Source organism: Lynx canadensis, chromosome B4 (assembly GCF_007474595.2).
Source record: "Lynx canadensis isolate LIC74 chromosome B4, mLynCan4.pri.v2, whole genome shotgun sequence".
In the NCBI taxonomy this organism is placed as follows: domain Eukaryota; kingdom Metazoa; phylum Chordata; class Mammalia; order Carnivora; family Felidae; genus Lynx; species Lynx canadensis.
The window spans coordinates 127,869,723-127,897,286 of NC_044309.1; the positions used below are offsets into that span (position 1 = coordinate 127,869,723).

At 45.8% G+C, this 27,564-nt stretch overlaps 1 protein-coding gene across 1 annotated transcript in view; it reads right to left on the reverse strand.

The window, feature by feature from the left end:
• The window catches only part of LARGE1 (LARGE xylosyl- and glucuronyltransferase 1), a 512,482-nt gene that overhangs the window by 368,523 nt on the left and 116,395 nt on the right, over positions 1-27,564 (reverse strand). The window contains exon 2 of the mRNA XM_030322309.1: positions 1,632-1,819. Within this exon, the coding sequence (XP_030178169.1) occupies positions 1,632-1,737 (106 nt within the window). The 5' untranslated portion in view covers positions 1,738-1,819. The remainder of the gene's footprint in view (positions 1-1,631; positions 1,820-27,564) is intronic.

Consider the following 27,564-nt stretch of genomic DNA (forward strand, 5'->3'; position numbering starts at 1 on the left):
CCCCTAAGCCAAAGTGTGATACCTCACTGGAGCCCCCATCTACAACATGGTATTGTAGTTACGAAGCTCAGATCTCGAGTCCAATAACACAGGCCTATCCTGATGGGCTTTGGGGTCTTGGACAGATCACTGAAGGATTTCTGCCTCGCCCTCCTCTTCTATACCTACTACATGGGATTACTGGGGAGAGCAAGACAATGCATGCAAAGCCCCTGCAACGATAACTGGCCCGCAGAAATGTCTGAAACACTGGCATGCTCATTATCGTTAATATTGTTACACCATTAGTATCATCACTAATCCCGTTATATTGGCAGGGTCAAGGTTTTCACGTGCTAACCCTGGAGCGGCACTGGGTGCTCTCAGCCTTCTTTTACAAGGGCTTTTCCATCATCCCTGGCCCAATGTTTCCTTCTGTCTCTTCTAGGATCCATATCAACTCACCTTTCTCCCTCTGATCTCTTTGCCAAAACTTAATCATCCACTGCCATGGCATAATTTACTCCATGTAGCTGCTCATATGGAAACTCCTCGACTCCAGGGATGTATAGGGCAGGACATACGGGCCCTTTCCTGCTCTACAGGCACACAGCCACCCCGATCACACTCAGTCGAGCTAACTCAGGGCAAATCTCACAAAGTCCACAACTCCTAATTAAAAGGTAGCCTTGAGCTGTCAAAAAAATTATGCATAAAGGAAATGTTTAAAAACACAGTAGTGACTTCCTCGAGACAGATTTTCATCGGAGATTTTTTTGAACTCACTTATGGGCGTAAATAAAAAGAAAGTGTCCTCCTCGATGATGCTCCCATCCCTTCCCTCCCTGAAGCTTAGAAAACCACCTTTGATACGCGAAACACTGCGCCGCATTTGAAATTGCTGGCTGGGAGAATGGCCAGGCTTGTCTTCTCCACTGATTGCTGAGAAGCGACGAGGATCGGTGTTTGTTTTGATTGGCTTGGGGAGGGCCGCTCCTCTGCTTGCACGCCTCCATCCGGCCAGTGTGACCATCATCTTTCACACCCAGCCAGGCCTGACACCCCAACCGCTGCCTCCCGCGGCACCCTGGGCTCCATGCACGGCAGTCCTGTGCTCACCTGTCGTCCCCCCACCCCCCCACCGCATTGTGAATGTCCAGATCTGTGATCGCTGCATTCCCAGCACCTGGTTCGGCGCAGATGTTCAACAACAGCAGCAGCAGCAGCAGCAGCAGCAAGAGTCACAACAAAATGTGAAATGTGTGAATGAATGAATGAATGAATGAATGAATGGAAGAATGAATGAAACAGCTGGCTCCATGCGGTTGAGAAATCTCTCCAGGGCCCAAACCTTTCGCCCGCTATTGACACAGTGACCGACCTGCAAAGCTGGTAGCTGACATTTGTGTAACCTCCACCATCCACTGCACCCAGGTGCACCTTACTTCGTTTCTGTTTCTCTGTGTTCCTCCTCACGACGGACTCCCTCCAACACCAACACCCGTGTAAGCCCCACGCAAGTCTCTGCCCAAGCACCAACGTTCTCCTGCTCCACACGGTGACCCGGAGGGGGCTTCCGAGGACTCTGGGATGGCCAGTGTCCTTTTTCTTCCCTCTCCATCCCTCTCCCTGTGAGGAAGCCTCCTTCTTACCTTCAAAGCTCCCGGCAAAGAGGTAAAGCCAGGTGATGGCTGGGATGCAGAGAACAGTCAGCGAGGCAGCCAGGAATTTCCGTCTCCCTCTGCAGATTCCCAGCATCCTCTCAGAAGTGACAACCCCTAATCCCAGCGCCGATTCTCTGCCCGGAGCACGGGGTCCTCGGCCTCCCTCATAATACTTTCTGAAAGGAAGAGCAGAGAGGAAGGGCTGAGTTCTTAGCACTGTAAATGGATGCAGATTGCAGAGGAGAAATACCCTATAGGTCGTGAAGGTATCGGACTCGTCCACAATCTCCTGCTAACCTTCTATTCTGAGACAAGTGCTACCGTCTTGCAGTCTATCAGAACAGAGACAGCTCTTTAAAAAGTAAATGAGGGGCGCCTGGGTGGCTCAGTCGGTTGAGCGTCCGACTTCCACTCAGGTCACGATCTCGCGGTCCATGAGTTCGAGCCCCGCGTCGGGCTCTGGGCTGATGGCTCAGAGCCTGGAGCCTGTTTCCGATTCTGTGTCTCCCTCTCTCTCTGCCCCTCCCCCATTCATGCTCTGTCTCTCTCTGTCTCAAAAATAAATAAAAACGTTAAAAAAAATTAAAAAGTAAATGAATAAAGGATAATAAAAAGTATGAGGTCTCAAGGGACACCTGGGTGGCTCAGTCGGTTGAGCGTCCAGACTCTTGATTTCGGCTCAGGTCATGATCCCAGGGTTGTGGGATGGAGCCCCACGTCGGGCTGAGCATTGAGCATGGAGCTTGCTTAAGATTCTCTTTCTCCCACTGCCCCTCCCCAGCTTATGTTCTCTCTCTTTCTATAAGAAAAAACAAAAACAAAAAACCCTATGAGATCTCTCCCTTCTGCCTCTGCCTCTGCCTCTCTCTCTCTCTCTCTCTCTCTCTCTCTCTCTTGTGCACACACACACACACACACACACACACACAGGCATGTATTCTATAGTGTAGGTTAGTTTGCAGCAAGAATGTGACAGACTGAGATGTGCACAGAGCTCTGTGGAAAGACAAATGAAGTTTCTGACTGATGCAGGTGTGGCCAAGATGGCAGAACCGTTCAGGCACTGGAGGCTGACTGATGGCACACTCAGAGGAGACGAGACTGCACTGGCCACATCACCATCTGCAGGGGACTACAAACGGATCACAGTTGATAACCCACAAACACTCACCAGGGACTATCTTAATAGCTCCCGCCTTTAATACAGAAGAAGATATCCAGAAAAGCATGGAAACAATTAAAATGTGCAGAAAATGGAGAGGAACACAGATAACCCACAACTCATCTGCAGAGAGCCAGTCCTAAGGTCACGCAGAAGACTGGCTGAGACGTGTTCAAAGAGGGAGGAGAGGGTCAATTCTCATGGAGCAGGGGCCCATGATCCTTCACCTGGGTATCTGACCACAGGTCATATGCCTTACAAAGGAATTTAAAACCCGACAGACCATGCAATCTCTTCACCTATATCCTAATGTGGATGTCACAATGGCTGCAGGTGGGATGCGGGACCCACATGTTAGGAGCCTCCCAAACAGGGCGGAAGCTACTATTGCAGGTACCTATACAAGGCTTCCCATCCCCAAAGAACACTGTCCATGAAAGAGCTGGCTTTGCTGTCCCCTTGGGTAGTCCCACAAATGTCCTTCCCTCTGCCAGAACCCCTAAGCCCCATGTGACTATGGTCTGGTTGAACTGTCTCCCCTCCCCACCAGCCTTGGCGTTTTCGGGAGACAGACACCCTGTCCGCTCATCTTACATTGGCCTAAGACTTAGCATACTGCCTGTCACCTGCTGGCTGGCTGATAACTGTCTGCTGAACGTACAAATGGAATCAGAGTCTAACCAAAAAAAAGCCTTTCGGAGCTTTAGGAATTTGGGTTCAGCAAGTTGCCAGCAATAAACACCTAATGGAGCCAATCTCAACTGTCAGTGCCAGGCTTTCTTCTGCAACCACTCTGACGCCATTTTCTAAATGGCCCTCCCTCGAAACACATGAAAGGCCACAAGGCTGGAGGGTGTGGCCTAGAAAGTAAAACCAAAAAAGCAAAACCCCTTTCAACAAAGAATGTTGATTTGAGAAAAGGTTCCCCCAGCCCCCTCCACCACCATAGAAAGTTTTTCATTCTGAAGCATGGGCAACAAACCCTCCACACCAACTGTGAGTCACTAAGAATAAGGATCTCCCAGATGCTGGGGGATCTCTCAGGAAGAACATACTGGGGACAGGAGGCTATGCAGTGACACTGATGGGGCTTCAAATCCAGTTCCACACTCAACTAGCTGCAACACTGCCGAACTCCCCGTCTCCGGGTAAGTTCCGTGTTGTCCATGTACAATGAAGCGATGCCCTCTCTGCCAGAGAGTCTTAAATGAGAGATCCCTTGCAGAAGGGCCCAGAAAGGACTGATGGGGCATGAGGCAAGGTGAGCCCCACCTCTTCCTGACAGCAGAAGGGCAGAAGTATCATGTTTTTCTCACTCCCCATTCCCACAGGGCTTGGGAGAAAAGAGCCCAACAAATAAGTACGGGCTGACATTGTCAAGTGCAAATGGGTGACTTCTCCTTCAGGAAGACACCACATTAAAACTGCCTCTTTTGGTGTTTGGTTGTTTGTTTGGTTTTTGGGTTGTTGGGTTTTTTTAGTTTTTTTTTTTTTTTTTTGGTTTTTTGTTGTTTTTGTTGTTGTTTCTTTTGCAGTTCACTTATTTTTTTTAATGTTTATTTATTTTTGAAAGAGAGAGAGAGAATACACACACACACACACACACACACGTTGGGGAGGGGCAGAGTGAGAGGGAGACACAGAATCCAAAGCAGGCTCCAGCTCTGAGCTGTCAGCACAGAGCCCTACACCGGGCTTGAACTCACAAACTAGGAGATCATGACCTGATCTGAAGTCAGATGCTTAACCCACCGAGCCACCCAGGCGCTCCTGAAATTCACTTATAATAATGATAGTAAAGACAACTAGCAATAAGCAGCATGTATTATGTCTCAGGCTCTTTTAATTCTCCAAAATAACCTATGAGGTAGAAACTATTTTTCATCCCCATTTAGTGGATGAGAAAACTAAGGCCTAGAAAGGTTGATGAACGGGCCAAAGGTTACATGCCCCTACGGCCGAGAGACTTTGGGCTCTGCTCTCCCCAAGTAACTGATTCCAACAACCTTTGCCAGGGGTCGTTTCCCTTCTGATCTAACCTAAATCTTTCATGTTGAATCTTAGGATTACTTTCCTCCCTGTGTTAAATACATCACCACTGTTTGTTCCCTCTCAAAACAAAACAAAACAAAACAAACAAAAAAAGTACAACAACAGACAGAGCAAAAACTGGAAAGCAATAGATGAATTTGGACTTGAGGGGTAAGTAGTAGGAATATATATGGAGCTGAACGCAAGTGGCATTAATATTTAAAAACGTTTTTAAAAACCTCTTTAGAACACTTCCTTTCCTCCTTTCTTCGCTCCATCTGCAAAAGTTAATTTCAACTGGCACAATCTGTCCTAAGTTTTGAAACACAGTCCAGGGTGGTTTGCATTTTATGATAACACTGGCATCTGAAATTAAACCCAGCAGGTAAAAAAAATATTCCTTCATGGATTTGACTTTTAAATGATACCTCTGTGCACTAAAAACACAATTTAAAGAAAAATCTCAGTTTATATCAGGAGTTACTCCAGGAAGTCAATATAGTGAAGGAACACAAGAAAGAAGGAAGGGCTGCAAATCACCTCCCATACGTGTGCAAATGTTGATTGATTAACTGGGGAAACCAGTCTGGAACCGGTTCTTGCCTGGTCTGAGGGAGACAGACTCCAGGGTGAATAGGCAGGGCGAAGAGTCACCTCTAAAATGCCCATGCCTCCATCTGTTGGGATGAGCCCTGGGTGTTGTATGGAAACCAATTTGACAATAAATTTCATATTTAAAAAATAAATAAAATAAAATAAAATAAAATAAAATAAAATAAAATGCCTCAAAACCCATCATCCAATTCCTTGGCCAAGCTGGTCAATTTCTGCTCCTAAACTTCTACTACTCGATCTGTCTTCTCCCATCTGTTTTAACCAATGAAAGTCACATTTATGCAGAACACTGTATGAGCCAGAAAAATTATCGTGCTCTATTAAAGCCACAAAAGCAGTACTCATAGCTGAACATAAATGTGATTACAAGTATCTTTCAGTCCAACATAACATGTATAAATACCAATATAACTATCCATATGAACAGTATAAAAGTTAAAGGTTATCTCTGGGAATAGGATACGGATCATTTCAATATATCTGAATACAGATTTCTCCCAAAAAACTTTGACAAAGAATATGTGTTGCTTTTATAACTGAAAAATATTTTAAAATTTGAATCACCACGTCTTCTTGTTATATTGCATGTGATTCAAAATACCTCAGGGCAGACAGTGAAAAATACATGTGTTACTTTTACTTTCCATGACAGGTTCAGTAAGTTAAGATCTGCAGGATCCTAATTAGGAATACATCTTCTGGGGGTGGCTGGCTACCATTTGAAAGACTCCAATCAGAAGCCCACCTTCCAAATGCTGAGCTGAGCTGATCAACACCAGACAGTTGTCATCCCCTTCCCCTTCCCCTTCCCCTTCCCCTCCTTCTCCTTCCCCTCCTTCTCCTTCTCCTCCTTCTCCTTCTTTTTTTAAGTAGGGTCCAGGCCCAACTTGGGGCTTGAACTCACAACCCCGAGATCAAGAGCCCCATGCTCCACTGACAGCCAGCCAGGCATCCCTGGAGGTTCTCTTTAAAAAAAAAAAAAAAAAATTTTTAACATTTATTTATTTTTTGAGAGACAGAGAGACAGAGTGAGTGGGGCAGGGTCAGAGAGAGAGGGAGACACAGAATCCAAAGCAGGCTCCAGGCTCTGAGCGGTCAGCACAGAGCCTGACACGGGGCTCCAACTCACAGACCATGAAATCATGACCTGAGCTGAAGTCGGATGCTTAATCGACTGAGCCACCCAGGCACTCTTGGAGATTCTCTTTTAATTAGCATCAATAGAAATGAATTTTCATGGGTGTTCAAGACATGTGAATTGTCTAGAAATTCTGCACATGAAGAGTGAATAAAAATCTAAGTAACTTCCAAAGGAAACAAACAAACAAAAGTCTAAGGAACCCAATGACTAAAACCCTTCAGAATTATTAGGAGCCCCAACTGATCCTATAGGCGTGTAACAGATTTGTTACATGTTATATTCTATGTTGTTACAGGTTATATGTTATTTGTTACAATTACCAATTGTAACTATAAGATAGGGTGAATCCTGTCAGTCCCATATTGTCATTGAAAGAGCAGACCTAGACCGGCCGACTCTATTTTGTTCTGTGTCCTCCATCTTGAGTGACTATGTCCCCGACATGGCCCCCTTTCCGGAAAAAACCACAGAAAGAAATTCCAGCTCAAACCTCAGACCACGCCTCCTCTCCTTGAGTAACTTCCTGCTCACCCGTTCAACTTCCCATTCAAACCATGCCCAGCAACCTGCGCAACAGGACTCTGACCCTTCCCCAGCCAATCAGCTAAGGCCTCGACCATCACCCACCCCCCCAACTGCCCCTAAATCCCTATAAAACCTTTGTGCTTTTGAAACTCGCTCTCTCTCTCTCTCCGGCATCTCACCGCTGTGTCGGTGCAGGTAGGGGATTGAGCTCGAGCTAGCTCGAATAAAGGCTCTTTGCTTTTGCCTCCGACTCGGCTCCCTGGGGGTCTTTGGGGATCACGAGTTCTGGGCATAACAGTCATCCCAATCTCAAGTGAACCTTTCTTGCAAGAGGCTGTCCCAGTTCCTAAGAGGGCACAGGGCTGGCCCTCACTGAGCTTATAATACAGGTCCTACAGCAGACAGACTGTCCACCGATGTTGGCTTTGTTGTGTCATTATTCGTACTATTGCTAGTGTTATATCCACACCTCACACCTTTGCCCAAGCCTCTCACACACAGCCCGACTGTCCTGCCATGTCGTCCCTCCTCTGCTGGACCTCAGGAGAAATTTCAAGTCCTGGCTGCTTCAGTGAAACATCTCTGGCAAGTCCAGACCTGGAGATGTTCCCTCCCTTTGTTCCAAACTCCACAATCCAGATCACTGTCATTGTCTTTTTTTTTTTTTTAACTATTTTTAAAATATAATTTATTGTCAAGTTAGCTAACATACAGTGTATACAGTATGCTCTTGGCTTCTCCAGTAGATTCCCATGATTCATTGCTTACATACAACACCAGTGCTAGTCCCAACAAGTGCCCTCCTCAATGCCCATCATCCACTGTCATTGTCTTCTAATCATCTCCTGTCTCTAATCTCTCTTCATCAGACTAAAACCCCGAAAGGGCAAAGGATCCTGGCCCTCTAGTGCCTGTTTTAAGCCTCTGCCAGAGACCAGGAGCTAAAACATTGGTTTACACTTAGCCATCTCCATCCAAAGTGTAGCCCCTAAATCAGCAGCAGCAGTGGGGGGCTCATATCTTGCGAGAAAGGCAGACTGCCAGGCCCCACCCCAGCTCCATGGATCAAAATCTGCATTTTAACAAGAGCCCAGGTGATGCGGGTGCACTCTACTACCAAAGCACTGAGTAAACAACTGGTTATTGATAAATAAAGCTGACCTCCCTCCACTCCTACCTGACCCCCTCCTTCCCCTTACCCCTGCAGGGACTGGCCAGTATACTAGGGAGAACCATCACATCCTGGACTCTGTTGATGGCAGATTTATTACAACAGTTCTCTGATAGGTGGAAAGAGAGTTTCTAGAAGGAAAAGTGCTTTTTTCTAATCGAACAGAAGCATCTTATGGACTAGAGGTTGCTCTGATGACCCATCCTGACTTCCCATCAAAAACACTTCTTCCATATTTGAATGACTGAAAAGCACCAACACCACCCACGGAGGCTGCATTATATCCATCTTTCAGAGACCAAGAGAGGCTAAGGACACTGATTTAGTTGGAAACCCTGGGACTCAAATTCCAGTGCTTCCTGAAAAACAAAAACAAAACAAAACAAAAAACCCCCAGAAAATCAGTTCTATGCTACAGGACACACAACTGATGCCTCAAGGGCAGATACTTTGTCTGTTTTGGCCACAGCTGTTTTCTTTGTTGCTAGCACAGTATCTAGCATATAGGAGGAGATCAATAAACATTGAATGGATCGATGACTGAGTATTTCAGTCACAGCCGGCAGACTCCTGGATATTCACGACCATGCAAACTACTCCTGGGACACACTCCAGCCCACACCTTCCTCCCAAGCCCAACTGTAGAATCCTGTGGAACTTCCACTATGTGATCAGCAAACTCCTCTTTATCCTCAGCTTCGCCTGGCTTCATTCCAGCTCTGCTCTTGTGTGAAAGGACAGCTGTCCCCCGATCTCTGCCTTCCCCAAAGGAGAACCCTTTCCCCTACTCTTCTCAAGCAAGTACGAAATGGCTAGAAGGCGGGCCTCTGTCCTCCAGGCTTCTGGCTGTCTGCCAACTCTTACTGGTTCTCCCTCTCCTGAAGCCCCCATTCGTCTTTGGCTCAGCATCGTTCTCTCTGTCCTTGTCACTGTCATCTGGAAGCTCCCGGTTACTCTTCTCATTGTCTGAAGACCTCAGCGTCCAACACACGTCCTTCTGCCTCTCCACCTCAGTTCCATGATGGGAATGGTCGGTTCACAACATCTGCCACTTCATGTGGACCAAATTTATGTTCTAGCTCTTGGTGTCACCAAAACCAGCACAGTCCCCAAAAATCTCAAATGTCAACATCAACCCCCCCCCCCCAATCCAGCCCCCTGCTAGCCTTCCCAGGCTGCCATTGCCCAAATTCTTCACTGTCATCATGAATCCCAGTCCACCGGCTTTCTTCATTACTGTCCATCCAGGTCTAGATTTTCTTTCTATTCTCTCTCATTCAGCTTAGATGCCATGGCTCATTATTATAACCTCCCTCTGCAAGCATGCATGCCTCCCTTAGCCCTCCTTCTTTCCAATTATACTGGCCTGGAAAAATCCAGTCATTCAGATGGGCACAACCGCACTTGTTTACCACGGCTCTACTTGGGAAGCCAAATGTTGGGGTAGGAAACCGCACTATCAGGCAGGCAGATTTGTTCCATTTAATCATGTCTGATTTCAAATGGTCAGTCAACTACTAAGAGGTGCTATTACCTTTCTCTGGTAAACTCACTGTGCTATTATCTGAGATGTTTATTTCATACATTCCTTTTCTCCTGTAGCCTTCTCTTCTCCAGATGGCAAATTCCAGGAATGTTCCAGGAGGCAGTGTGGGACCCATCTTGTTTTCTCTCCCCAGGTGAGATCTCCCATTCCAATGACTTGGGAGACGGTCTCCGGGCTGATGTCTCCCACTTTTGTACCTCCAGCTCTGGCCTCTTCTCTGACCTCCAGACTCACATGTACAATGATTTTCCCTACCACGTGTGCCTCAATCCCAATCTCCCCCTTCCCCACCCCCTCTTCTCCAGAGCTTTCCACCGCCTTAAAGAGAACCATCATCTACATCAATGCTCAAGCCAGATACCTGGGTACCAGTTACCAAGTACCTCAATTCCTTACTCACTCCTCGTAAATTGTCAAATCTGGCCATCCTCAAACCCTGCCATTTTTACCTCTGAAACATTTATTCTGTCCTTTGATCCACCCACTTCTTTCCAGTTTTACTGCCACTATATAAATCCAAGCCACCATCATCTCACGCGTGTGCCCAGTATGATAGCCTCCTAACTCAGATCACACCGGAAATTATTCAACATCTCCCCGCAGCTCTTAAAATAACCCCCTAACTCGTTGTCATGTCTGTAAGGATCTCACGGCGTGACCTCTAACTGTCTCTACGTCCTCCTCTCTGGCCAGCATCCCTTCAATTCCGCTTGCCTCCAGCCACACCGGCCCTCTCACTTCTGGAACACACCTCAGGGCCTTTGCAAGTGTCTTCCCTCTGTCTGGAATGCTTCTCGCTCTGCTCTTCGCTTGGCTAAGTCCTTGAGATTCTTGAGTGCTGTCAACTCACAGGGGTCTTCTCAGAGGGTCCCAGGGCTCAGTGCCCCTCCCTCACGTCCTCCGTCCTGCTCTCTGGTTACCTCCTCCTCCTCTGCACACATCAAACTTTGGAATGATACAATCATCTGATGGATTACTTATGTAATGGCTGCCTCACTCACTACATTTCAGTCTCCACTTGGGCAAAAACCAGGATGGCACCTAGGCACACAGGAGGCAGCCCTTAAATGGATGAACGAGCGAGTGAATGAACATGCCAGACAGCCTTGGCCATCAGGCAGGCACCTGGCAGCCTTCTCTAAACAAAAGCTTGCCATCTTGCTGCCGGACTCCACAACATCTATAATAGGAGAAACAGAAGCCACACAGCACCTCAGGTAGGTCCCTACAGTTGCAGTGAACCCTGCAGAGACCATTTGGTACATTTGAGGTCACCTGCAAAGCTCACTTTGGCAACTCTCTTTCCTTTCTCTGCTCCACGAGGAGGAACACAACAAAGGGGGTTTAGCCTCTCCCCCCGAGTCTAAGGCATCGCTCCTGGAGGCCCACCCTACAGATGCTTCCTCCCTCCCTCTCTTCTCTGCACATCAGGGCCCAAGGCATCTCCCTCCTGTAGATGATCCTTGGGCTTGTCAAACTGGCACTCCCAATTCCTTTTTTCATTTGGAGAATGGCGTTTGGCCTCGGAGGCACTGTTTAAAAATTAATCACGTGAACTACAGGAGTAAAAGCCACATGCAATATGCTTGGGAACAAACATTGAAAACTTGGGAGTTCGCCGTGTTTCAAAGGACTCTAAGGGCCCACTGTCGCCAGCTTTGTTCGTCTTGATCCCCCTGTGAAGTCAAATCCTCTTGCTGCAAGGAAACATATCCCCTCGCTCTCAGAACCATGATGATGTCCCAGATCAAGGGTGGAGGGCCTCACCAGGGTCTCTGATCTGGTCTTCAACCACCCATGTCACACACCTTTGTAGTTAGGACATGCTGCCTGCAGCCTGAGAGTTTTGCCGTCTTGTCTCCACTATGTTCACAGCAAGCTCCGAGGCATGGTCTGCATTCTATGTGGGCCTCACAGCATTTACAGAGGATGGGGAGTCAGGACTTGGGCTCAAGCATCAGCTCTGCATATTGGCTGTTCAGTATCTTGACAGGTCATTCAACATCCCAGGGGCCCCCATCCTTTTTCGTGAAAGCCCGTGGCAGTACTGTGCACTAATAGCTGTTGGAAGCATTGAGAGAGATCAAAAGAATATCCAAAATATGATTACAGCAATGTGAGAGGCTAGAGTAGTATTAGTAACATGAAAATGAATCAGTTGGATTTCAGCTGCTTGACCAATCAAATTCTAAGTACTTGCTGTCACACCTACAAAGTTGTTAGAGGGGCGTCTTCATCCGTTTGGGCTGCTTGGGTAAATACCATAGACTGGACGGCTTAAACAACAAACATTTATTTCTCACCATTCTGGAGGGTAGGAAGTCCAAGACCTAGGCTCTGGCAGATTCAGCGTCTGGGGAGAGCCTCCTTCCTAGTTTGTAGACAGCCATCTTGTTCTTGTGTCTGCACACGGTGGGCTTTCCAGGTCCCTTTTATAAAGGCACTAGTCCCACTCGCACGGGCTCTGCCCTCATATTCTAATCATCTCCCAAAGACCCAGCCCCCTAAGACCATTGCACTGGTGGTTAGGATTCAACAGGCAGATCTTAGGGGACACAAACATTCAGTGGCAACTAAGGTGGGGAGGGAGCTAACAAATATGGGTGTGCCCTCGTCCTGCCTCAAGGTGGTGTATAATACTGTACTGTAAAGGGAGTAGTATTCAAAAGGAAAAAACATCCTAACATCTGCAGGGGAAAAAAAAAAAACTGCGCTGAACACATTATTCAATAAATGGCTACTCTTTTAAAGGGGCCATTTCTGTACTTTAAAATTAAACGGACTGCTCCGTGAAGCATATTATATCTCAAAACTCAGTGCCAGAAAATGATTCTCTTTTGAACCAAACCAATATGCTTTCTTGGACAAGACAATAGCTCCTCTTACAAAACTCATCTTGTTTTCCAGAGCCACCTTTAAAAAGGTAAAAAGAAATAAGGGAAGTTAATTTTAAGAATACATTTAGCTTAAGCTAGCATGTCTAAAACACTGGCATTGTAACATGTCACCAACATAAAATATTATTGAGATATTTTATACTCTTTTTCTCTCATCCTAAGTCTTCAAACTCCAGAGCTCACCTAACAGGAACAGCACCGCTCAATTGAACTAGCCACATTTCAAGTGCCCCAGAGCCACAGTGCTGGACAGTACAGGAAAGTGTCTTCTGAGCCTTCTTGTCATCCTGTTTCAGGAGGCAAGCGTGGCTGCAGGCCTGAGACGGAGCTGGAGCAGAGAACCCACGAGGCTCTGCGATAACACAGGCTGGATCGATGGCAGCCCGAGTGAGTGGCAGTGGAGCTGGAGGGACTGGAGGTCACCAGACGTGGGAGCACTCAAGAAGGAAGACAACAGGGGCGCCTAGGTGGCTCAGTCGGTTAAGCGTCCGACTTCGGCTCAGATCATGATCTCGCAGTCCGTGAGTTCGAGCCCCACATCGGGCTCTGTGCTGACAGCTCAGAGCCCGGAGCCTGCTTCAGATTCTGTGTCTCCCTCTCTCTCTGACCCTCCCCCATTCATGCTCTGTCTCAAAAATAAATAAACGTTAAAAAAAATTTTTTTTAAAAGAAGGAAGACAACATTTATCGTGCAATGAGTGCCAAGCACCATACTGATGCTTCCACACGGTCTTAGCTCACTCAGTCTTTACAACCAAGCTGTGCAACTCTACTTTCCAGATAAGGGCACCAAGACTCAAAAGGTTAGTGATTCTCATCACACAGTGGGGGGACAGAGGGGCAGCCTGGGATTAACCCCAAGGCTTCTGACTTCAAATCCAATGTGTTTTCCTCAGCATGGTATTAAAGGCCTCCACGACCTCCAGCCCACCCACGTCACACTTCCCAATGCAGAACGAGCACCCAGATGAAGGACGCGGTGTCCGTCCCATTTCTGCCTGCTTTGACTTCTTCTTACTGGTCTACCTCCTGCTTATCTGCGTGGTGAGCCTGTAAGACATTGGTTCTCAACTGGGGGTAATGTTGCCCCCGACCCTGGGAACATCTGGCAATGTCTGGAAACATTTTTGACAGTCAAGACTGGAGACAATGGGGTGTTACTAGCATCTAGTGGCCCAGGAAGTACCACACATCCACTGTGGTTATCTTCCTCCAAAGTCACCACCTCCCTCGGCCCGGGGAGGTGGAGTGTGTTCATGTGCATCCCAGGGACTTTCCTTAATTTCCACCCTTTCTATCGCATCATACAACCCAGATTCTGCTTTTTAAAGAGCAGAAACTCAAGTTCCATTGAGATGTTGACTGGCAGGCAGTGTGACTATCACTTCTCACACAGAGCTCTCTCTGGGGTGACACAGGTAGAGAGGCAAAAGGAAAGAAAAGAGTCGAGACACAATCAAAAACTTCCACTTACAATATTAACCTCTTTCAACAATGCATTGCCAAACAGATCTTTAATGCAAATTGATCTTTCCTGAGGATACACGCTTTTCCTGGGGTCAGACTATAGCTCCGGGAAGGCTGATTTTTATGTTTTTCTTCTGAATGTTAAATCAGCGCTTAATCATATCCATGAGGCTACCCATTGGAGTGTTTTGGTCTTCGTTCTTTTGATTTTCACTCTGGAAAGGGATGATTTAAGCAGGCACTGCCTCCCATTTCCATTCTGCTTAAGCAAACACTCATAAGCACTTAACAAGGGCGGAGACGAAAAATGCACTCCAGTCTTCCCAACTGCTGGAGGGTGATGTGTCTAACTTGCAGAGTCTATTTTTCCTCTGGGTTTCAAGGCCTATGGAGATTTTATGTAAATATCTCTTGTGGCAAATGATAAGAAGGTAGCTATTTCTTTACCTTCTCTTGACTCTGCCACTTTCCTCCTCATTCCACTCTGCATGTGTTTACGGGGCACACACTCTATTCCAGGCACAGGGCTTGGAGCTGAGCATAAGAGAAGGGTACAACAGGGTTCCTGCCCTTGAGCAGACTTGTAAGAGTGTAGGGACCAGACAGACGCAGACACCATGAACAGGAACACAAGACAGGACCAGAGAAAGTGCTCGCAGGGGAAAACATCTGGGCTGAGCCAAGGAGGATGGCACAATTCAAATGGCTGCCAAGGGAAGAAAAGTCATCCCTGGCAGAAGGAGTCCCTCAGGAAAGTTCAAGGGCATGCCTGGGACCAGGGGATGGCAGCTAACCATTCCTTCCAGAGTCAGGTAAGGAGGCTGATGGGTGGAGGGGAACGAGCCTGGGTGGCCTTGAACACTAAATGAAGGAGAACTTGGACTTCATTCTACAGACCCTCAGGAGCTGCTGAAGACTCCTAGGCAGGAATTACACCATCTGTGGTCAAGAAGACCAACAACTCTACGAGCAATATGAATTCTGGGTTGGGCAAAGAAGAACACACCTCCCAGAGGCCAACTTACAGGCTTCTGGTGGCAGGCCCAGCTTGGGGCCACCCCAATAGCCATGTCCTTGTTTGGGGGACATTTCTGTTAACACGATGCCAATCTGGTACATATATGGGTGCAATGGACTGAAGGTCTGTGTTCCACCAAGGTTCATATGTTGAAATTCTAATCCCCAATATGATGGTATGGGGAGGTAGGGCCTCTGGAAGGTAATTACATCACAAGGGTGGAGCCCATGCATGGGATTAGTGTCCTTATTAGAGGCACTCTTTCCATCATGTGAGGATGTGAGAAGTCAATTGGAAGGGTATCATCCCCAGAACCTGACCATGTCAGCAGCCTGATCACAGTTACTGTGATAAATGCATTTCTATTGTTTGCAATCCAGCCGTTCGGTCTGTGGTACTGTGTTCCAGAAGGCCTAGTGGACTAAGACAGTGAGGCAGCACTCTGCTGAAGGATGGGGCCTCTAGACGCCCAGGATCAGTCATGGTTGGTCTCAGAGTGCTGGAGCAGTACTGTTCTCCTTTGCCAGGGAACAGTTTGGGGAGTCCTGGTCCTACACTGCAACAAAAAGTCACAGTGTCACCAAAGCCACAGCAGGGAAAGTGAAAAAAAAAAAAAAAAATTCCTCTTCTAGAGAGAAACATTATTTGCCTCAGATCACAAAGACTCTATGCCTCCCAATTTCAAGATATTTGAACCATACTGTGTGATGGCTTCCAAGTGTGACATTTTGACCCTGTTCCACGTTCCCCTGATTTGGGCCACATAAACATCCTTGTGACTAAAGAAGAACGATGCTTTTCTTTTTACTGGGTTAGAATTCACTTACCATAAAAATAACCACTTTAACAACACAGAATCCAGCGGCATTCACTGCATTCGTAGTGTTGTGTGCAGCCCCCGTCTCAATCTAATTCCAAAAATTTCTCATCACTCCAAAAGATAATCTCATACCGTTAGGTGGCCACTCCCCATTTCCCCTCCCCTGGCCCCTAACAACCACCAATTTGCTTTCTGTCTCTATGGAGTCACCAATTCTGGATATTCCACATAGGTGGAACCATACAATATTCCAGCCTTCCGTACCTGGCTTCTTTCACCTTGCATAATGTTCCTGTGCTTCAACCCTGTGTTGTAGCATGTATCAGCGGGTCGTTCTTTTTCGCGGCTGGATAATATTCCACTGCAGGGATAGACCACATTTGCTGATCCATTCATCGGGTGATGGATACTCAGGATGTTTCCACCTTTTAGGAATTCTGAATTGTGCCACTATAAATGCTTGTGTATAGTATTTCCTTGAGAAGAGTGGCTTTTCTTAAGGTTATCTAAATCCCTTTGCTCTATGCACACAGGGAGGTCTATTATTATTAAGGATTTTAAATTTCTAGAACCTCGCACTTGGGGACCTCAAGCAGTAGCAGCTATTTAGCAACTACTATGCAGCTGGGTCCATGCTGGGCACTTGACATTTTCATCTCATTCAACCCTCAAGACTCCTAACATTTGTGTATCATTGGTCCACTGTGGAGAAGAGAAAACCATGGCTCAGTGCGGGTCAAATGCCACACATGTTACACGTGTAGTATGAGGTAGAACCAGGATGAGACACAGTGGGAAAGTGCCCAGCATTTTATCTGGCACAGAGCAGCTAAACAATGAATATGAATGAATAAATGAATGAATGAATGAGTGAATGAATATACAATTAATTCACCACACACCTAATGGCAGTTTGATAATTAAAAAACAAAAGAACTTGGGAAGAGGGTAAAAAGGAAGGTACTACAGTCGATTATTTATTCTCATAACTAATTATACTTTCATGGTATGAAATGCTTGGTGGGTGGCTGTATTAGTTCCTAGAACTGCTGGAACGAAGTTCCATAAAAGGGGTAACTTGGCAGAAGTGTATCATCTCATAATTCTGAAGGCCCCATGGAAATCCAAGATGGCAGCATGAGCACTCCTGAAGTTGCCAAGGGAGGACCTGACCCAGACTAGTCTCCGAGCTACTGGTGGTCCCGGGGCTTACGGCAGCACAACCTCAGGATTCACGGGGCATTCTCCCTGTGTGTCTATCTCTGTCTAAATTTCCCTTTTTATAAGGACAACAGTCATACTTGATTAGGGCCCAACCCAATCCAGTATGACCTCATTCTACCTAACTAGATCTGCAATGACCCTATTTCCAAATAAGGACATATTCTGAGGTACTGTGGATTAAGACACCACTAAGATAATGAATTTTGCAGAGATGTAATTCAGTCGCTAACAGTTACCTTCATCATCACGCAGAAGTCAAGAAAAGAAACCACCAAGAAGGCAGAGAGTCATGAAGAGGCACTTCAGTCCTATGGGGTCAGGGATAACCTGTCAAAGAACAGCAGGACTGACTCGAGGACACTGGAGAAGGACAGGCTGGCCTGGACCTACCACAGGTCTCAACATTCTAAATGATGTGAAAGAAAGAGCATGAGACCAAGCTTCAGGAAATCTAGTCCTGCTCAACCAGCAACTTACACTGTGACTCAACTGGACACTCACCTCCTCTGGGCCTCAGCATCCAATGATAATAAATGCAGGTTCCATAACTGATCTCTAACACCCAAAAGGCACCTGACTGTCAGTTCCAAAGTCCATCAGGAGATACAAACCCCACCTCTGCAATGGTGCAGAACTATTCACGGCTTCTAACAATCTCTTACTGCCTTCGCTCTACGTAAGAACTTTGCAGCCAATGGTCCTGCTACCTTTAAGGTTAGAGATTAAGTCTCAGGCATCCAGGCTTCTGTCAAAGAAATCAAATTATTCCGACGTAGCTCACTCACACAACACATCAGACAGATGAAGCACAGAAAGTAAGCAGGCTAGTTAATAAGAGCTAGTACATTAGTTGTGAGGCTGTCAGGAGAACCTAATCGCTATGATAACACAAAGCTGTCCCTGTCTTCAGAGTCAAGCTAAATGCTTTCCATTTTTATCACCCAATTCATAACCGTGCTGTCTGGCTTTAAGAATCAATAGCCTGGTGGTTTTGGTATCCACTAAATTCGTCTTAGTTTGGACGTTTTTCATTTCCCGTGTCACTTGAAGAGAGCAGGATAAGGTAAATTGCTCCTCTCATGGCATTTGTTTTTCCAAATCTATAATTTCGCACTGACATGTTCCGCACACCAGTGAAGGCAAAAGGGGAAAGGAAGACTCTCTCAGAAGCCCCACCCCAAGATCAAGGAAGCTTCCGACTGGGATCACGTGGGACAACCAATTTAACAAGTTTCACATGGGCAAGTGTCAACTGGTCTACCATCACCAACGGGTGATCCCATCGTTCACTTCGAAAAGAACTGTTACCTAACACTAAGTGCCAAATCCTCGGCTAATTTACATGAATGATCTCATCAGTCCTCCCAAGGCAGCTGCCTCCAAAAATGCCACTGTTTTATACACACGCGCACACACACATATAATATATTTACGTATTTTGACACATAGCACGCTGAATTGGAAACTAAAAAAGGAAAGCAATGCCAGCATGGGAGATAAGAAAGCAGAAAGAAACTTAAAGAACAAGCACACATTTAAAGCCAATCAATATAAACATGCATAGACTCAAAATCACTGAGTTTAAGCCTACATGAGAAGTTGGAGAGGGAGCAGTTCTCAAATTGAATACAAGTCATCTAACTGTGGCAACTGTGGCTCAGACAAGGGAGTGACATCCCGAAGTCACCCAGAAAGCAAAGGGCACAGTTAGGTCTGGAACCCAAGTCCTTGCTTTCCTGTCCTGCTGCTTCTGTTTTATCTTCTTCATCGTCTTCAAATCAGCACATATTTTTAAAAATGTTTAAAGGACCCAAGGGTGCCTGGATCAGTTAAGGATCCGACTCTTGAGTTCGACTCAGGTCATGATTTCAGGATTGTGAGATCAAGCCCCACATCAGGCTCCACACTGGGTGTGGAGTCTGTCGGGATTCTCTCTGTCTCTCCCTCTGCCCCTCCCCACTCGTGCACGTGTACACCCTCTCTCTCTGTCTCTCTCTAAAAAAATTTAAAATGTTTAAAGGACCTAAATATGTAAAGATTCATGATTTGTAAGTATTCAAGATGGGAGAGAGAGAGATACTCTTCAAGAATCTCCCAGTCTGAATCCAAGGAAACAGAAAGTGTCTACCTGGGGCTCACGGAAGAGGGGAAGGGGGGACTGCTAATGAGTATGTGGTTTCTTTTGGGGCTAATGAAAGTGTTCCAGAATTAAAATGTAGTGACAGTAACACAATCTTGTGAATATGCTAAAACCACTAACTAGTACACTCACAGTAAAAACTACAGTATGTAAATTACACCTCAGTTGAAAAAATACTCAGTGACACCAGAACAGTCATGGCTGAACAACACAGACCAGCCCCTATCAAAATAAAGAATCCAGCTGTAAGAAAAACAAAACAAAACAAAACAAAAAAAGATTCTACCAGTCACCTTATTTATCCTGAGCAATTTCCAGACATAAGCATGTCAGGTAACACACAACAGTTCCCTGTCTCATTTGATCTACACAATAATTCTGTGGCACAAATGCTATCGTCCCCAAATTACAGATAAAAAACTAAGTCTAAAAGAGATTTCCTCAAGATCATATAAGGGGATCAAACAACTGTCTTCTCTATCTTCTTTCACGGACTTTAGCAAAATCTATTTTTTTTTCAACGTTTTTTATTTATTTTTGGGACAGAGAGAAACAGAGCATGAACGGGGGAGGGGCAGAGAGAGAGGGAGACACAGAATCGGAAACAGGCTCCAGGCTCCGAGCCGCCAGCCCAGAGCCCGACACGGGGCTCGAACTCACGGACCGCGAGATCGTGACCTGGCTGAAGTCGGACGCTTAACCGACTGCGCCACCCAGGCGCCCCTTTAGCAAAATCTATTTTAATGAGTTGGTGTGGATCTGGCTCATCGGAGAATGAGCCCCTCTAAGCAGAGGCTATGATTTTTCAGGAAAAGAACACGTGTGAAAGAACAGTTTGAGATTTACAGGAAGGTGAACTGGAGCCAGGCAATGGAAAACAAAGAAGGTTGAGAAATGAGTTTTGGGGCACCTGGGTGGCTCAGTAGGTAAAGCGCCCAACTCTTGATTTGGGCTCAGGTCATGATCTCAAAGTTCATGAGTTCGAGCCCCGAGTTGCGCTCCGCGTGCTGACAGTACAGAGCCTGCTTATGATTCTCTCCCTCCCCCTCTCCCTCTGCCCCTGCCCGGCTCGATCTCTGTCTGTCTCTGTCTCTCTCGCTCTCTCTCTTCCTCTCTCTCTCAAAATAAATAATAAACTTAAAAAAAAAAAAAAAGGGAGTTTCCATTAAAGGAAGAAGTGTCTACTTAAAGGTACTCCAGGCAAAAGGGTTTTAATTCCCCGTTAATTCAATCAAACAAATTTCCATGGAAGCCTACTGGTGTATGAAAGTGCTTACAGTCCAGCTGGGGATAGGGGCCCACAACAAGACAACAGCAACCTCAGTGCCACTGCACGATTCTGACAATTTGTGTTGAGAAGTGGCTCTAAATCCCCTGGTGGCTATTGATCACCAGGCTCTGCAGGAAGTCCTGGGCCAGAAAAGGCAGTGGAGGGGGATTAGAGCCTTCTTTCATAGGTGGATGATAAAGAGGACCTGCGTACTCAAAAGGAACTTCAAAGTTGCTAAAACCAATCAATACTGAACCGCTAAGACAATCTCTCACTTTCTTCTTTCCTTTTTTCTCCTTTTGTGCGTGATAAGTCATGACAACCTCCAATCCCTCCGTCAGGGGCCACCTCTTTGGGGAAGCAGACCCAGACTCCTCTGAGCACCGCCCCCAATACTCTGTTTACTTAGAACCCTTTTTCTGTTTTAACAATTGCAACAAGACGAGTAGTAGTAGTATTTTCTATCATCTTCCAAACAATATATTTGTACCAAGCACTGCATTTTAAGCGTGTCACATGCAGTGTCTCACTGAAATCCAACCCCGCAAATTAGGTGATACTGTCACCATTTTAGAGAAAAGATAACTAAGCAATTTGCCCCATGTCACACAGCCATTAAGTAACAGAGCAAGAATGTCAACCCAGCAACCGGACTCCAGCAGGTTTTCCACTATACCTCCGGGTTATGGAGGCTGGACCTCTGGCAGTTACCTAAAGAATTTCTGAATTTTCTTCCAAATTTGAAGGAATAAAAATTGAAGGTAGGGGCATCTGGTGGCTCAGTCGGTTAAGCGTCCGACTCATGATCTTGGCTCAGGTCAGGATCTCACAGTTAATGGGATTGAGCCCCACATCAGGGGTCATGCTGATGGTGTGGAGACTGCTTGGAATTCTCTCTCTCTCTCTCTCTCTCTCTCTCTCTCTCTCCCTCTCCCTCTGCCCCTACACTCACTCACTCTCTCTCTCATTCTCTCTCTTTCTCAAAGTAAATACATAAAACTAAAAAAAAATTAAAGGTAAAGATTTCTAATTTCCTAATTTGCTTCTTAAACTACCTCAAAGTTTAGGCATTCTAATGCAAGATTAAATAATATGTTGAAAAGTTATAATGAAGGTGGCATTCTGCTCTCAGTCTGTCCTGCTTTCAGGAGATAGTTGCAGGTACTAATAAGCACAAATCAATCTTTATCTTATTTACATATGCATACATATAAATGTGTACACCCATACAATCACACACATATATATGTGTATACAGTTTATATTTAAAAAATGTGTACACTATCTCTATATAGTAGACACATGCCACACACATACGACACATAATTACACATACATACAGAGCATATACACACACACTACATGTATACATACTACTTTACTATCCATTTTATCAAGTAGTAAACTGGGGAATAAGGGTGTTAAACAACTTGACAGAGACACTTGATGAGTAACTGGTCAAGCCATATGTCACACGCACACCTAGCACACTTTCTAACACACCAGGCCAGGGACACCCGGGTGGCTCAGTCGGTTGAGTGTCCAACCCTCAGTTTCGGCTCAGGTCACGTGTGATCTCATGGTTTTGTGAGTTCGAGCCCCGCATCCGGCTCCGTGATGACAGTTCGAAGCCTGCTTGGGATTATCTCTCTCTTTCTCTCTCTCTGCCCCTTCCCCGCTCACACGGGTCTCTGTCTCTCTCAAAATAAATTAATTAATTAAAAAAAAAACAAAAACATGTCTAATACACCACACCAGTTAATTCTAGAACAGCTGCTGTGTGTGAGGTCCGCCCGGCTGACGACTAACACAAGGGAAGTAACAGACCTGAAGAAAGCTAGGGCTGCATTTCTACAAACCTCAGAGAGAAGTTTAAAAAGAAACCCCCCCCAAAACCCATGCACACGGATACAAGGCCAGGTGAGAGGGGGAAAAAATACAAGCCCCAATTTGTTCCTGTTTACAAACACTTTTCAGCTGTTTGTCAAACAAAATGAGTTTGTCTGCCAGATGAGATGCCAATTTTCTAAGTTCATTAGCGGCAGATGAACAGAAAGGGTAGCCCTGGTGATTTAATAATTTGGCCCTGGGTCTTCTCAAAGCCACTTAAAAGAGAGGGAAAAAAAATCCAAGCTGTCAGGAGAGAAAGGAAATGCTATTTGATTCAATTTGGGCACTATTTCTGTGCAAACACGTTGCAGATATTTACAGACATGCTGTATTAAGTCCCACCGCCGGGGCAGGATGGCACAGGAAATAAAAGAAGGGAGGGTGGTAGGGAACGTTTCAAATAAGCCATGCTGCAAGCCACAGGCAGCATTAAATTGCCTGCAGGCCGACTCTGACAGCCTCTATTTTTTTTTTTTTTAATCCTGTAGGTAGCAAAGACACGCCTTTTTTAAATTATAAAACTCAGAATCATTAGGGAATGAGGAATTTTTCAAGAAGCCTGTCATCATGTGCGTAAGTAGGGCTCACTATTCAGAGGCCGGGGAGACTGGGAAGGTGGCTTTCCAAGTTCTAATAAGGCCCGTGTTAGGAGAAAAAACTTTTCTTTCACTATTGCCTTCATTTTATAATGCAGGGGAACACCAAGGTTCTTATTCAAGTGTATTAATCAGAATAATAAAACATCCCCAATATATCTCTCTCTCCAAAATTACCCCACCATGAGCTCTCAGGGGGAAGATTCAATATTGCTACTCCATAGCCAAAGGGCATTTTTCTTTGAAGAATGAGTCCCATTCAGTTAGTTACAGCCCTTGGAAACTCCATTTCATGTTTGAACCTTATGGTGCCTGCCAGTGGAAGGAGGGCGGGGGCCTAATCTCTCCCCACTCCCTCCAGAGGAAAGGACATTGGCCTTTACACCAGACAGTCCCTTCAGCTCTCAATTCTCACATTCCTGGGGAACACCCTCCTTCCTTCCTAGCATTTACCTGCGTGACAACCTACACTTACTTGCAAGGTTGTTTTTGTTTGTTTGTTTAAGTTTACATATTTTTGAGAGAGAGACAGACAGACAGACACAGAGTGTGAGCAGAGGGGGAGGGGGGAGCAGAGACAGAGAGGGAGACAGAATCTGAAGCAGGCTCCAGGCTCTGAGCTGTCAGCACAGAGCCCGATGTGGGGCTAGAACTCACGAACCTGAGATCATGACCTGAGCTGAAGTTAAGACCCTTAACCGACTGAGCCACTCAGGTGCCGCTGCAAGGTTATTTTATTAATGTCTCTCTTCCCCTCTAGAGAATATGCTCCATGTGTACAGGGCTTATGTCCAAGTAAATAACATGCTTTACTTTCAACTCATGGCTGATAGGATTTTTTTTACCCAATTTTAAATAGGAACTAGAGAAGATCTTTGAAATTCCTGATTTATTGGTTAACCCAAACCTCTGGAAAAGTGCTGGAGAGATAAGTTTCAGAGAACAAGGGGCACTAAGGAGGCTGGTGACCTTAAGTCAAGACATGATGTTTATGCTTAGCAAGAAGTGAGGGCAGGTAGGGATTAAACAGGCACTTGGTCTCTATGATCTTCCTAAAAACAGATCTTCACAGTGAAGTCTCAATATTCTTCTGAAACGTCCTTTAATCTCTAGAATTTCAGACTTTCACCATTTGACACCAGATATAAAATAATGTACATTTCAAAACCAAATAAAAGCAACTGGATGACCAGCCTTTTGGAATGTCCTTCCTCCAAATTATCTGCTAACTCAGCTGCTAGTTCTCCATCGAGACATCACTTAATGGCCTCTATGAAGGCTTCCTCGGCAGGCAGGGCTCAGCTCCATCAGAATGAGAAAACCAAGTATTTAATTCAGTTTTTGCAAATCTTCCTGTCCTAGTTCAAAAGAATTTAGTGAGAAAGTTACTTCCTCCTTTTTCAGCCCTCCTTATGATGCTGGTGTATCCTGAAGGCTTTCCACTACTTGACAAACCGGAGTGAGGACTCCCCTTAAAAAGAGCTTTGGGTTAGGGCACCTGGGTGGCTCGATCAGTTGAGCATCCAACTTCGGCTCAGGTCACGATCTCGCGGTCTGTGAGTTCGAGCCTCACGTCGGGCTCTATGCTGACAGCTGGGAGCCGGGAGCCTGGAGCCTGCTTTGGATTCCGTGTCTCCCTCTCCCTCTGACCCTCCATTGCTTGTGTTCTCTCTTTATCTCAAAGATAAATAAATATTTAAAAACAATGTTTTTTAAAAGAGCTTTGGGTGGGCAGCAGCACCTAGCCAGGCTTTAACACATCATGGGTTGCTTTGGTTACCTGCTTAGGGAGAATGATATAAATTTCTCATTACCATAAATGTATTTACGTAAATAACAAGGTCCTAAGAAGAAGTGGACGACCACTGAACAGGAAGACGAGAATGGGAGAGCTGGCAGAGCTCAGGAAGCCCTGGCCAACTGCAGACTCCATCAGGCTAGGGGGGTCAGTGTCCGGCTGGTTCTCGGTCACGCCCACGCCCTTGGCCCCTGGAACACAGCGGCCACTCAGTAACCACTGAGGAGAGAAACCGAGATGCAGAAGCTTTCAGCTAAATGGTGTAAGGACACAGCAGGGACTTAAACCACGTCTCCCTGCTCCCAGTCCAAAACATTTTCAACTTTGGAACTCTGTACCAAACTTTCTCTCAAAAGCTGAGAAACGCTTGTTACGTGAATAAAAAGAAAACGAAGATGGTTCTTTTCCCGGAGGTATTCATAACCCAACAGGAACACTTAACAACTCATACCGTCCAGAGAGTTCCCTTTTTTTTTTTTTTTTTTTTGCCTTCAAAAATATGATGAAAGACCAGCCTGTGCTTCTGTGCAAGTTGACCAAAGTATAAGTTTATCCTGCCCATCACAATGATTAAAACAAAACCTCCACATCTGGAGAATCTACTTATCTGACATGCCAACTTCCTAAGTTCAGCAAAATAGGAGATATAATTGGCAGGTATTTCCAAAGGCTGTTCTGAATTTTGTTTTCCATAGCAACCCATATCCAGAATATTTATTCAGATTACTTCAGAAGTTTCAATCCTCACTTTTTTTTTTGCTTTAAAATGCCCTCAGGCACATATCCTCTCAAGGTGAACATCAGGTAAGAATTCTGCCAAAAACAACCACTGTGACTTCTCTTTGTATACACCACAAACAAAATTTCCGGAAGAGAAGGTAAAGAACACAGCTGCTTTGTAACTCAGGTTGGCTGTGAAGACGAGACTTTTCAGTGAAGAAAGAACCACTTTCCTAGAAGTGAATGAGAAAAGCTCATCAAGTGACAAGATAAACAGTTCAAATTTAAAAGTCTGTGAGCCACTTCCTAGCGGTCACCCCCCCCCCCCATTCACCAGGTACTTCAGGTGTGGGGAGGACTGGCTGATGGCTCCTGGCAGCTGACAGCAGGCCTGAAGAAAACAGAAGCAAAAGGCAGCCACAGAAGCCACAAAAGCACCACAGTGGGGGCCACTGATTGTAGGGGCAAACTATTCTTCACACGGGGCCATCCCCATGGATGACAGTACAGCACAAAGGCGAAATGAGTCGCATTATGAGAGGTTTAAGTAATACTCGGTCTCTTGCGTTTGAGAAGGGAGAGAAATGGGAGTTTAGAATGTTTTCTGCAACGTCACTATGCGTTTTTGGTTTTCTTTGGTTTGGGATATTTTGCTGCTTTATGGGGGGACAAGTGTTCTTTCACTCATAAACCTACCTGTATGGAACATTTTATTGCTAGCAATGACTTATTATTAGGCTATTGGGTGTTTCATGGCTAAATCTCTTTAAGAATAATGCTAAGTGGCATCATTATTAGAATATATATTAATAATATTAGCAGTAGGGGCGCCTGGGTGGCTCAGTCGGTTAAGCGTCCGACTTCGGCTCAGGTCATGATCTCGCGGTTCATGGGTTCGAGCCCCGCGTCGGGCTCTGTGCTGACAGCTCGGAGCCTGGAGCCTGCTTCGGATTCTGTGTCTCCCTCTCTCTCTGCCCCTCCCCCACTCATGCTCGCGCTCTCTCTCTCTCTCTGTCAAAAATAAACATCAAAAACAAGAAAACTAAAAAAATTAATAGCAGCATATTTTTCCATATAATAATCTGACAGATGATTACATAGAAATCATTAACGACTTTCATATGGAGGCTAAGCCAAAGCCTTCCTGCTATGGTTACCACCACCACTAACAACTACCACCATCTTTCTAGGAACAACACATTTTAAGTCTTACATGTGCCTAAGGGAAAAGGAAATCTTTGTGTGTCTTATTTGTTTCACACCCGCTGCCTGCTAGGATAGGTACCAGGTAACACAATCTCATTCGGTCCCTGTCCCTTACCACCTGTCCCCAGAGAGGCTAAGTGGCCTGCAAGGCACCCGTGTCAGAGCCAACGTTCAGACCCAGACACAGTGACTCCAAGGCCAGTGTTATTACCCTTCCCTGTGACAGAACATACTATGACTGCAGATATTCTGGAATGAGAAATGCCCAGAAGGCAAAGGTGGGACCAGGAAAATCTGTTCTTAGATGACCCCTCTCAGGGGGCAGGATGGGGGGAGAACAGGAAGGAGTAAGAAGAGTCTTCTGTGACCTAAGGGCAGCCAGCCCTTACAAACCAGACTAGTAGAGTCACGTGCTCCAAAACAAAAAAAACACACCAAGCTTCTGGACTTTTCCTCTACAGGAAACGCAGGCATCGTCAAGTCCCCTGCCCGCAGTCCACAGAAGCGTCTCTCTCCCCGACTTCACTACCCAGTGCGCTTTGTGATTTTCCGGAACAGACTTCCCTTCCCACTATGTCCCAGGGGTTCTCCAAAACCCCACCCATGAGAAAAGGAAAGGAAGAGGTGGGGTCAGGGAGGTCAGAAGAGCATCTAATCTGTGCCGAGTGCTATCTTACTTAATAT